This window comes from Oncorhynchus clarkii, chromosome 3, assembly GCF_045791955.1.
Source record: "Oncorhynchus clarkii lewisi isolate Uvic-CL-2024 chromosome 3, UVic_Ocla_1.0, whole genome shotgun sequence".
NCBI classification, from domain to species: domain Eukaryota; kingdom Metazoa; phylum Chordata; class Actinopteri; order Salmoniformes; family Salmonidae; genus Oncorhynchus; species Oncorhynchus clarkii.
In genome coordinates, this window is record NC_092149.1 from 76,406,083 (window position 1) to 76,418,399 (window position 12,317).

At 43.9% G+C, this 12,317-nt stretch overlaps 1 protein-coding gene across 1 annotated transcript in view; it reads left to right on the forward strand.

The window, feature by feature from the left end:
* LOC139406146 (interleukin-1 receptor accessory protein-like 1-B) overlaps window positions 1–12,317 on the forward strand; it is a 418,506-nt gene that overhangs the window by 59,227 nt on the left and 346,962 nt on the right. The window contains exon 2 of the mRNA XM_071148631.1: window positions 7,288–7,389. Within this exon, the coding sequence (XP_071004732.1) occupies window positions 7,308–7,389 (82 nt within the window). The 5' untranslated portion in view covers window positions 7,288–7,307. The remainder of the gene's footprint in view (window positions 1–7,287; window positions 7,390–12,317) is intronic.

Consider the following 12,317-nt stretch of genomic DNA (forward strand, 5'->3'; position numbering starts at 1 on the left):
AACATGGTGGCTGGCAGCTACACCTGCAATAACATCTGCTAAATATGTGTAGGTGACCAATACAATTTGATTTGATTTTGAACTGCCTCCAGTCTTCCCAAGGCCGTTTGTTGTTTCTCTCCTCCTCTCATCTCATCTCATCTCAGCTCATCTCCTCTCCTCTCAGTCTATGATCGCTGTCACCTCTGACCCCCTTGTTCCTACGGTAGCCACAACAGAATTGTGTGCCTTTCAAATCTCAATAGAAACACTTAAACTGAATCCAGCCCAGCCCACTCACTCTACTGTATTCACATCTGAATCCAGCCCAGCCCACTCACTCTACTGTATTCACATCTGAATCCAGCCCAGCCCACTCACTCTACTGTATTCACATCTGAATCCAGCCCAGCCCACTCACTCTACTGTATTCACATCTGAATCCAGCCCAGCCCACTCACTCTACTGTATTCACATCTGAATCCAGCCCAGCCCACTCACTCTACTGTATTCACATCTGAATCCAGCCCAGCCCACTCACTCTACTGTATTCACATCTGCAGGCCTTTTCCATTTGCAGGGTTCTTCAAGAGCTTTGTTTTGATTGTTTGGTACTTGTGAATAAAATAAGGAAATGGTGGATATATTAGTAGGGATTGAAGACCATCATCTCCTCATGAAAAAGAGCACTGAATTCTAGTTGTCATCATTATGGCTCCAGCTAATACAGTGTGGAAATATTGTGTCTTTTCCATATAACTTTCGATTCATATAGACACATACACACCACCATCTGGCAGTCTGACGGACGAATCTGGGTTTGGCAGGATGCCAGGAGAAAGCTACCTGCCTCAATGCATAGTGCCAACTGTAAAGTTTGGTGGAGGAGGAATAATGGTCTGGGGCTGTTTTTCATGGTTCTGGCTAGGCCCCTTAGTTCCAGTGAAGGGAAATCTTAACGCCACAGCATACAATTACTTTCTAGATGATTCTGTGCTTCCAACTTTGTGGCAATAGTTTGGGGAAGGCCCTTTCCTGTTTCAGCTTGGCAATGCCCCGTGCAGAAAGTAAGGTCCATACAGAAATGGTTTGCCGGGATCAGTGTGGAAGAACTTGACTGGCCTGCACACAGCCCAGACCTCAACCCCATCAAACACTTTTGGGATAAATTGGAACGCTGACTGTGAGCCAGGCCTATTCGCCCAACATCAGTGCCCCGACCTCAATAATGCTCTTGTGGCTGAATGGAAGCAAGTCCCTGCAACAATGTTCCAACATCTAGTGGAAAGCCTTCCCAGAAGAGTGGAGGCTGTTATAGCAGCAAAGGGGGACCAACTCCATATTAACGCCCATGATTCTGGAATGAGATGTTCGATGAGCAGGTGTCTACATACTTTAGGTCATGTAATGTTTCTGCCCAATCTAACAGCACACCAGAGGACAGAGAGTGACCAATCGAAAAGCACTTCAGTGGAAAGGACAAAGGATTACCCAATAAAATTACACCTTGCAGCATATGTTGTACTGTCACAGCACATCAGAGACAGGTAATGTGGACTAAATGGTGTTGATGCCTGTTCTCCAAACTAAACACACTTCGTTCTATTCACTTACAGTTAATCACCAGGAAATCCATGAATCTTCAATGTCATACACCTACACACACACACACACACACACACACACACACACACACACACACACACAGAAAGACACGCACACGCACGCACACACACACACACACACACACACACACACACACACAGAGAAAGACACACACACACAGACACACACAGACACACACACACACACACACACACACACACACACACACACACACACACACACACACAGAGAAAGACACACACACACACACACACACACACACACACGCACACACGCAAGCACACACACACAGACACACATATTCATATCACAGTCTAGTCATTAGAGTGGGTTACTGTATCTTAGAGTATGTTGTTTACAACCATAAGATGAACCTACCGCCTTCATCTGTTAACATGATTTACAAGGTGCATAGCGACAGCTGAGATATTTTCAAACAACGTGATTGTCTGTGAGAAGGCTTACGTAAAATTAGCATTTCTGACTATTTTGTGTGTGGAAACTTTTGAGGATTTTATGGAATTTTCAAGTTCAAGTTTTATTTGTCACATGCACAAGCCCTACCCAGCAGTATTCAATATGAAAACAAGTATAACTAATGATAACTAATAAAAAAACATTAGAATTACAAGAGGAAGCTATATACAAGGTAAATGGACAATGTGCAGGTATACTGGAGTATTTGAGGTAGATATGTACATTTAGTGTGTGGGTGTTAGTGTGAGTGTGTGGGTGTGAGTGTATGCTTGTTAGTGTGTGTGTGGGTGTTAGTGTGTGTTAGTGTGAGTGTGTTGGTGTTAGTGTGAGTGTGTGGGTGTTAGTGTGAGTGTGTGTGTGTGTGTGTTAGTGTGAGTGTGTGGGTGTGAGTGTGTGCTTGTTAGTGTGTGTGTCGGTGTTAGTGTGTATTAGTGTGAGTGTGTGTGTGTTAGTGTGAGTGTGTGGGTGTTAGTGTTAGTGTGAGTGTGTGTGTGTGTGTGTTAGTGGGAGTGTGTGGTGTGGGTGTGGGTGTTAGTGTGAGTGTGGGTGTTAGTATGAGTGAGTGTTGGTGTTAGTGTGTGGGTGTTAGTGTGTTGGTGTTAGTGTGTGGGTGTTAGTGTGTGTGTGTGTGTTAGCCTCTTGAAGCTAGGGGGCACTATTTTTAATGTTTGGAAAAATAACGTTCCCAAAGTAAACGGCCTATTTCTCAGGACCAGATGCTAGAATATGCATATAATTGACAGATTAGGATAGAAAACACTCTAAAGTTTCCAAAACTGTCAAAATATTGTCTGTGAGTATAATAGAACTGATATTGCAGGCGAAACCCTGAGGAAAATCAAACCAGGAAGTGGCTTCTATTTTGAAAACTCCATGTTCCATAGCCTGCCTTTGCTCCATTTAAAGGGATATCAACCAGATTCCTTTTCCTATCGCTTCCTCAAGGTGTCAACAGCCTTTAGACATAGTTTCAGGCTTTTATTTTGAAAAATTTGCGAGAAAGATAACATCGCGTCATTGTATGGCCGGGTGCCAGCAGTGTTTTGCTTGGCGCAACAGAGTTTGGGCAGCCATTGCCTTTCCCTCTCCTACTGAAAAAGACAGTTGCAGTTGATATATTATCAATAATATATTTTAAAAACAACCTGAGGATTGATTATAAAAATCCTTTGACATGTTTCTGTGGACATTACGGATACTATTTGTCTGCGTTGTCGTGACCGCTCTCTCCTGTGGATTTCTGAACATAACGCGCCAAACAAACAGAGGTATTTTGGATATAAAAACAATCATGGAACAATCTTTATGGAACAAAAGGAACATTTATTGTGTAACTGGGAGTCTCGTGAGTGAAAACATCTGAAGATCATCAAAGGTAAGCGATTTATTTTATTGCTTTTCTGATTTTCGTGACCAAGCTACTTAATGCTAGGTGTTCATAATGTTTTGTCTAGTTATCGATAAACTCACACAAACGCTTGGATTGCTTTCGCTGTAAAGCATATTTTCAAAATCTGATACGACAAGTGGATTAACAAAAGGCTAAGCTGTGTTTTGCAATATTGCACTTGTGATTTCATGAATATAAATATTTGTAGTAATATTATTTGAATGTGGCGCTATGCAATTCAGCTGTTGTTGATGACAATTATCCCCTCTAAAGGGATGTGTAGCGTCAAGAAGTTAGTGTGTGTGAGTGTGTGGGTGTTCGTGTGAGTGTGTGTTAGTGTGTGGGTGTCAGTGTGTGTGGATGTAAATGTGTGGGTGTTAGTGTGAGTGTGTGGGTGTTAGTGTGTGAGTGTGTGTGTGTTAGTGTGAGTGTGTGTTGGTGTTTGTGTGAGTGTGTAATGGTGTTAGTGTGAGTGTGTGGGTGTTAGTGTGTGTGTGAGTGTGTGGGTGTTAGTTTGAGTGTGTGGGTGTTAGTGTGAGTGTGTGTTGGTGTGTGTGTGTTAGTGTGTGTTAGTGTGAGTGTGTGGGTGTTAGTGTGTGTGTGAGTGTGTGGGTGTTAGTGTGAGTGTGTGTTGTTGTTAGTGTGAGTGTGTGTTGGTGTTAGTGTGTGTGTGGGTGTTAGTGTGAGTGTGTGTTGTTGTTAGTGTGAGTGTGTGTTGGTGTTAGTGTGTGTGTGTGTGTGTGTGTTAGTGTGTGTGTGGGTGTTAGTGTGTGTTAGTTTGAGTGTGGGGGTGTGAGTGTGTGGGTGTTAGTGTGAGTGTGGGTTAGTGTGAGTGTGTGGGTGTTAGTATGATTGTGTGTTGGTGTGAGTGTTTGGGTGTTAGTGTGTGTTAGTGTGAGTGTGAATGTGTGAGTGTGTGTTTGGGTGTTAGTGTGTGTTGGTGTTAGTGTGTAGGTGTAGGTGTTAGTGTGAGTGTGTGTTAGTGTGTAGGTGTTAGTGTGAGTGTGTGTCAGTGTGTGTTTTGGTGTTAGTGTGAGTGTGTGTTGGTGTTAGTGTGTGGGTGTTAGTGTGAGTGTGTGTTGGTGTTAGTGTGTGGGTGTTAGTGTGTTGGTGTTAGTGTGTGGGTGTTAGTGTGAGTGTGGGTGTTAGTATGAGTGAGTGTTGGTGTTAGTGTGTGGGTGTTAGTGTGTTGGTGTTAGTGTGTGGGTGTTAGTGTGTGTGTGTGTGTTAGCCTCTTGAAGCTAGGGGGCACTATTTTTAATGTTTGGAAAAATAACGTTCCCAAAGTAAACGGCCTATTTCTCAGGACCAGATGCTAGAATATGCATATAATTGACAGATTAGGATAGAAAACACTCTAAAGTTTCCAAAACTGTCAAAATATTGTCTGTGAGTATAATAGAACTGATATTGCAGGCGAAACCCTGAGGAAAATCAAACCAGGAAGTGGCTTCTATTTTGAAAACTCCATGTTCCATAGCCTGCCTTTGCTCCATTTAAAGGGATATCAACCAGATTCCTTTTCCTATCGCTTCCTCAAGGTGTCAACAGCCTTTAGACATAGTTTCAGGCTTTTATTTTGAAAAATTTGCGAGAAAGATAACATCGCGTCATTGTATGGCCGGGTGCCAGCAGTGTTTTGCTTGGCGCAACAGAGTTTGGGCAGCCATTGCCTTTCCCTCTCCTACTGAAAAAGACAGTTGCAGTTGATATATTATCAATAATATATTTTAAAAACAACCTGAGGATTGATTATAAAAATCCTTTGACATGTTTCTGTGGACATTACGGATACTATTTGTCTGCGTTGTCGTGACCGCTCTCTCCTGTGGATTTCTGAACATAACGCGCCAAACAAACAGAGGTATTTTGGATATAAAAACAATCATGGAACAATCTTTATGGAACAAAAGGAACATTTATTGTGTAACTGGGAGTCTCGTGAGTGAAAACATCTGAAGATCATCAAAGGTAAGCGATTTATTTTATTGCTTTTCTGATTTTCGTGACCAAGCTACTTAATGCTAGGTGTTCATAATGTTTTGTCTAGTTATCGATAAACTCACACAAACGCTTGGATTGCTTTCGCTGTAAAGCATATTTTCAAAATCTGATACGACAAGTGGATTAACAAAAGGCTAAGCTGTGTTTTGCAATATTGCACTTGTGATTTCATGAATATAAATATTTGTAGTAATATTATTTGAATGTGGCGCTATGCAATTCAGCTGTTGTTGATGACAATTATCCCCTCTAAAGGGATGTGTAGCGTCAAGAAGTTAGTGTGTGTGAGTGTGTGGGTGTTCGTGTGAGTGTGTGTTAGTGTGTGGGTGTCAGTGTGTGTGGATGTAAATGTGTGGGTGTTAGTGTGAGTGTGTGGGTGTTAGTGTGTGAGTGTGTGTGTGTTAGTGTGAGTGTGTGTTGGTGTTTGTGTGAGTGTGTAATGGTGTTAGTGTGAGTGTGTGGGTGTTAGTGTGTGTGTGAGTGTGTGGGTGTTAGTTTGAGTGTGTGGGTGTTAGTGTGAGTGTGTGTTGGTGTGTGTGTGTTAGTGTGTGTTAGTGTGAGTGTGTGGGTGTTAGTGTGTGTGTGAGTGTGTGGGTGTTAGTGTGAGTGTGTGTTGTTGTTAGTGTGAGTGTGTGTTGGTGTTAGTGTGTGTGTGGGTGTTAGTGTGAGTGTGTGTTGTTGTTAGTGTGAGTGTGTGTTGGTGTTAGTGTGTGTGTGTGTGTGTGTGTTAGTGTGTGTGTGGGTGTTAGTGTGTGTTAGTTTGAGTGTGGGGGTGTGAGTGTGTGGGTGTTAGTGTGAGTGTGGGTTAGTGTGAGTGTGTGGGTGTTAGTATGATTGTGTGTTGGTGTGAGTGTTTGGGTGTTAGTGTGTGTTAGTGTGAGTGTGAATGTGTGAGTGTGTGTTTGGGTGTTAGTGTGTGTTGGTGTTAGTGTGTAGGTGTAGGTGTTAGTGTGAGTGTGTGTTAGTGTGTAGGTGTTAGTGTGAGTGTGTGTCAGTGTGTGTTTTGGTGTTAGTGTGAGTGTGTGTTGGTGTTAGTGTGTGGGTGTTAGTGTGAGTGTGTGTTGGTGTCAGTGTGTGGGTGTTAGTGCGTGTTAGTGTGAGTGTGTTGGTGTTAGTGTGGGTGTGTGGGTGTTAGTGTGAGTGTGTCGGTGTTAGTGTGTGTGTTGGTGTTAGTGTGTGTTAGTGTGAGTGTGTTGGTGTTAGTGTGCGTGTGTGGGTGTTAGTGTGAGTGTGTGGGTGTTAGTGTGAGTGTGTGTTAGTGTGAGTGTGTGTTGGTGTTGGTGTGTGGGTGTGAGTGTGAGTGTGTGAGTGTGAGTGTGTGGGTATTGGTGTGAGTGTGTGTTGGTGTTGGTGTGTGGGTGTTAGTGTTAGTGTGTGTTAGTTTGAGTGTGTGGTTGTTGGTGTGAGTGTGTGGGTATTAGTGTGAGTGTGTGTTGGTGTGTGGGTGTTAGTGTTAGTGTGTGTTAGTTTGAGTGTGTGGTTGTTGGTGTGAGAGTGTGTCGGTTTGAGTGTGTCTCTATTGCAATCACCATTAGATGCCCTTAGGGGAATGTGAGGACAGGAGTGTGTGTGTGTGTGTGTGTGTGTGTGTGTGTGTGTGTGTGTGTGTGTGTGTGTGTGTGTGTGTGTGTGTGTGTGTGTGTGTGTGTGTGTGTGTGTGTGTGTGTGCGGGTTAAATACATATTTTTCTCTCTGATGGCTCTGCTGTCTTCGATGTGGGGAAAACGTGATCCTCTATTGAAAAATGGCTGACTTTTTCTCTCTCCCTCAATCTCTCTCTCTCATTCCCTCTCTCTCTCTTTGTCTCTCAGGCTGCTAGGTCTGGTGGAAGATGAGGACTCCTATCCCTCTCCTGATTCTGCTGTACATCACCCTGTCCCGCAGCATGAAGACGGTCTCCAAGAGAGGCTCAGGTATATACGTAACACTTCCTCTTCCTCTATCTACATCCTGTTTCCTGTTGCTCCTCACACCTGTGCTGGGAGATTGGGCGTTGCGTTCGTCTGTGTGTAGTGCGTGCGTGTGGGCCTGTGTGTGTGTCTCCACTGGCCTTATTAAAAGACATGGAGCTGAAGTAATTGCTTAGGGCATTCCTCTTCCCCATTTCTCTGTCTGAGTCAATCGTAATCACTAGATGTCTGATGAGGTTTTTAAATGTGGAGTTGACATTTTTGGGGGATGGATCGAGCATGATTACCTGCCTGCTATCTGAATTTTAAACATGATATACTGGATGACAGATTCAGAGCTAGCAAGCGTTCCCCCCTACATCCTTAAAGTTATCTGGACAGAGATTCCTACTAGAATCTGTTCATTACCAGGTAAAGTACTGAGTTGACCGGCTTTGGTCAGACAAGTTTAAAATAGGCTACACTGCAGTGTGTGTGTGTGTGTGTGTGTGTGTTTGAGAGTGTCTGTGTGTGTGTGTGTGTGTTTGAGAGTGTCTGTGTGTGTGTTTGAGAGTGTCTGTGTGTGTGTGTGTGTGTTTGAGAGTGTCATTGTGTGTGTGTGTTTGAGAGTGTCTGTGTGTGTGTGTGTTTGAGAGTGTCTGTGTGTGTGTGTTTGAGAGTGTCTGTGTGTGTGTGTTTGAGAGTGTCATTGTGTGTGTGTGTGTTTGAGAGTGTCTGTGTGTGTGTGTGTGTTTGAGAGTGTCTGTGTGTGTGTGTTTGAGAGTGTCATTGTGTGTGCGTGTTTGAGAGTGTCATTGTGTGTGTGTGTGTTTGAGAGTGTCTGTGTGTGTGTGTGTTTGAGAGTGTATGTGTGTGTGTGTGTTTGAGAGTGTCATTGTGTGTGTGTGTTTGAGAGTGTCATTGTGTGTGTGTGTGTGTGTTTGAGAGTGTCATTGTGTGTGTTTGTGTTTGAGAGTGTCTGTGTGTGTGTGTGTTTGAGAGTGTCTGTGTGTGTGTGTTTGAGAGTGTCTGTGTGTGTGTGTTTGAGAGTGTCATTGTGTGTGTGTTTGAGAGTGTCATTGTGTGTGTGTTTGAGAGTGTCATTGTGTGTGTGTGTTTGAGAGTGTGTGTGTGTTTGAGAGTGTCTGTGTGTGTGTGTGTTTGAAAGTGTCTGTGTTTGTGTGTTTGAGAGTGTCTGTGTGTGTGTTTGAGAGTGTCTGTGTGTGTGTGTTTGAGAGTGTCTGTGTTTGTGTGTTTGAGAGTGTCATTGTGTGTGTGTTTGAGAGTGTCATTGTGTGTGTGTGTTTGAGAGTGTGTGTGTGTTTGAGAGTGTCTGTGTGTGTGTGTGTTTGAGAGTGTCTGTGTGTGTGTTTGAGAGTGTATGTGTGTGCGTTTGAGAGTGTCTGTGTGTGTGTGTGTTTGAGAGTGTCTGTGTGTGTGTTTGAGAGTGTCTGTGTGTGTGTGTGTTTGAGAGTGTCTGTGTGTGTGTTTGAGAGTGCGTGTGTGTGTGTTTGAGAGTGTCTGTGTGTGTGTTTGAGAGTGTCTGTGTGTGTGTGTGTTTGAGGGTGTCTGTGTGTGTGTGTGTTTGAGAGTGTCTGTGTGTGTGTGTTTGAGAGTGTCTGTGTGTGTGTTTGAGAGTGTCTGTGTGTGTGTTTGAGAGTGCGTGTGTGTGTGTGTTTGAGAGTGTCTGTGTGTGTGTTTGAGAGTGTCTGTGTGTGTGTTTGAGAGTGTGTGTGTGTGTGTGTTTGAGCGTGTGTGTGTGTGTGTTTGAGAGTGTGTGTGTGTGTGTTTGAGAGTGTCTGTGTGTGTGTGTTACGTAAAATTAACATTTCTGAGTATTTTGTGTGTAGAAACTTTTGAGGATTCAAGTTCAAGTTGTATTTGTCACATGCGCAAGCCCTACCCAGCAGTATTCAATATGAAAACAAGTATAACTAATGATAACTAATAAAAAAACATTAGAATTACAAGAGGAAGCTATATACAAGGTAAATGGACAATGTGCAGGTATACTGGAGTATTTGAGGTAGATATGTACATTTAGTGTTTGGGTGTTAGTGTGAGTGTGTGGGTGTTAGTGTGTGAGTGTACGTTTGTGAGTGTTAGTGTGAGTGTGTGGGTGTGGGTGTTAGATTGAGTGTGTCGGTGTTAGTGTGAGTGTTAGTGTGTTTGTGTACGTTTGTGGGTAATAGTGTGTGAGTGTGGGTGTTCGTGTGAGTGTGTGTGTGTGTTTTTGTAAATGTGTGGATTTTAGTGTGTGGGTGTTAGTGTGTGGGTGTTCGTGTGAGTGTGTGTAAGTGTGTGGGGTGTTCGTGTGTGGGTGTTAGTGTAAGTGTGTGTGTTAGTGTGAGTGTGTGTGTGTGTTATTGTAAGTGTTTGGGTGTTAGTGTGTGGGTTTTAGTGTGTTAGTGTGTGGGAGTTAGTGTGTGGTTGTTAGTGTGTGGGTGTTAGTGTAAATGTGTGTGTGTTAGTGTGAGTGTTTGTGTTAGTGTGAGTGTGTGTGTTAGTGTGAGTGTGTGGGTGTGGGGGTTAGTGTATGTGTGTGTAAGTGTGTGTGTGTGTTATTGTAAGTGTGAGGGTGTTAGTGTGTGGGTATTCGTGTGTGGGTGTTAGTATGTGAGTGTGTGTGTTAGTGTGAGTGTGTGTGTGTGTGCTATTGTAAGTGTGCGGGTGTTAGTGTGTGGGTTTTAGTGTGTTAGTGTGTGGGTGTTAGTGTAAATGTGTGTGTGTTAGTGTGAGTGTGTGTGTTAGTGTGAGTGTGTGTGTTAGTGTGGGTGTGGGGGTTAGTGTATGTGTGTGTAAGTGTGTGTGTGTGTTATTGTAAGTGTGAGGGTGTTAGTGTGTGGGTTTTAGTGTGTTAGTGTGTGGGAGTTAGTGTGTGGGTGTTAGTGTAAATGTGTGGTTGTTAGTGTGTAAGTGTGCGGTTGTTAGTGTGTAAGTGTGTGTGTTAGTGTGAGTGTGTGGGTGTGGGTGTTAGTGTATGTGTGTGTAAGTGTGTGGGTGTTAGTGTGGGGTTGTTAGTGTGTTGGCATGAGTGTTAGTGTGTGGGTGTTAGTGTAAGTGTGTGGGTGTTAGTGTATGAGTGTGTGTGTATGTGTTGGTGTGAGTGTGTGTGTGTGTTTTTGTAAATGTGTGGATGTTAGTGTGTTGGTGTTAGTGTGTGGGTGTGGGTGTGTGTGTGTTTGGGTGTGGGTGTTAGTGTAAGTGTGGGGGTGTTAGTGTATGAGTGTGTGTAAGTGTGTGGTGTGTTCATGTGTGGGCGTTAGTGTAAGTGTGTGGGTATTAGTGTGTGGGTGTTAGTGTGTAGGTGTTAGTGTGTGGGTGTTAGTGTGTGAGTGTGTGTTAATGTGAGAGTTTGTTAGCGGGTGGGTGTTAGTGTGAGGGTGCGGGTGCGGGTGTTAGTGTGTGGGTGTTGGTGTGTTGGTGTTGGTGGGTGTGTGTGGGTGGGTGTTAGTGTGTGTGTGTGTTATTGTAAGTATGTGGGTGTTAGTGTGGGGGTGTTAGTGTGTGGGTGTTAGTGTAAGTGTGGGGGTGTTAGTGTATGAGTGTGTGTAAGTGTGTGGTGTGTTCATGTGTGGGCGTTAGTGTAAGTGTGTGGGTATTAGTGTGTGGGTGTTAGTGTGTAGGTGTTAGTGTGTGGGTGTTAGTGTGTGAGTGTGTGTTAATGTGAGAGTTTGTTAGCGGGTGGGTGTTAGTGTGAGGGTGCGGGTGCGGGTGTTAGTGTGTGGGTGTTGGTGTGTTGGTGTTGGTGGGTGTGTGTGGGTGGGTGTTAGTGTGTGTGTGTGTTATTGTAAGTATGTGGGTGTTAGTGTGGGGGTGTTAGTGTGTGGGCATGAGTGTTAGTGTGTGGGTATTAGTGTGAGTGTGTGTGCGTTACTGTGTGGGTGTTAGTGTGAGTGTGTGGGTGTGGGTGTTGGAATCATTGTTCTTCCTCTGCCAACCATGGTTACCTGCGATTTGACCCAGCAACCTTTCAGTTTACTGGCCCAAAGCTGTTAACCACTAGGCTATCTGCTGCCCTATTCAGAGGGTGAACGGGAAAGACAAAATATTTGAACGAGGTATGGGGGTAGGTGCCAGGCACATCGGTTTGTTTCAAGAACTGCTGGGTTTTTCAAGCTCAACAGTTTCCTGTGTGTATCAAGAATTTTCCACCATCCAAAGGACAACCAGCCAACTTGACCCAACTGTGGGAAGCATTGGAGTCAACAATGGGCCAGAATCCCTGTAAAACACATTTGACACCTTGTAGAGTCCATGCCCCGACGAATTGAGGCTGTTCTGAGGGCAAAAGGGGGTGCACCTCCATATTAGGAAGGTGTTCTTAATGTTTCGTACACTCATTGTAAAAAGATGAAGGAAAAACATGTATATTTTATATGAATACATTTTTTTAAGTTATTCAAGTATAAATTACCAAAGTTACCATAGATTGTAGCCCCCCCAAAAAATCCGGGACCTTTTGTAAATTAGCGTTAAGTTATTTAACCAGTCAACAGTCATGTTGTGTCACCCTGCAGTTTGGTTACTTAATGGTCCTCTACACTCCACTTCTCTGTCATCTCACACATTAAAGATGGAGACTCATATCAACTGGGTTATTGTGTGCATTTAGCTACGAAGGTAGGCACGAAAAGACAAATGGAACTGGTCAGATTCATACAGCGGTCCTCTTGCTCAGGAACTCAATGGAATAGACCAAGAGGAAATGTGCACGCACACACACACACACGCACGCACGCACACACGCACACACGCACACACACACACACACACATAACCTCCCTCCCTTTCTTTTTATCAACATGCTGCTTCATTTGTCATACTCTTCTCATTCCCTCACTTTCTCTTTCATCTCACTCTCTTTCTCTCTCCTCTCCTCCCCCTCTCTTTCTTTTTCCTCTCCCTCACTTTCTCTCTCCTCTCTCTCTCTTTCTCTCTCCTCTCTCTCT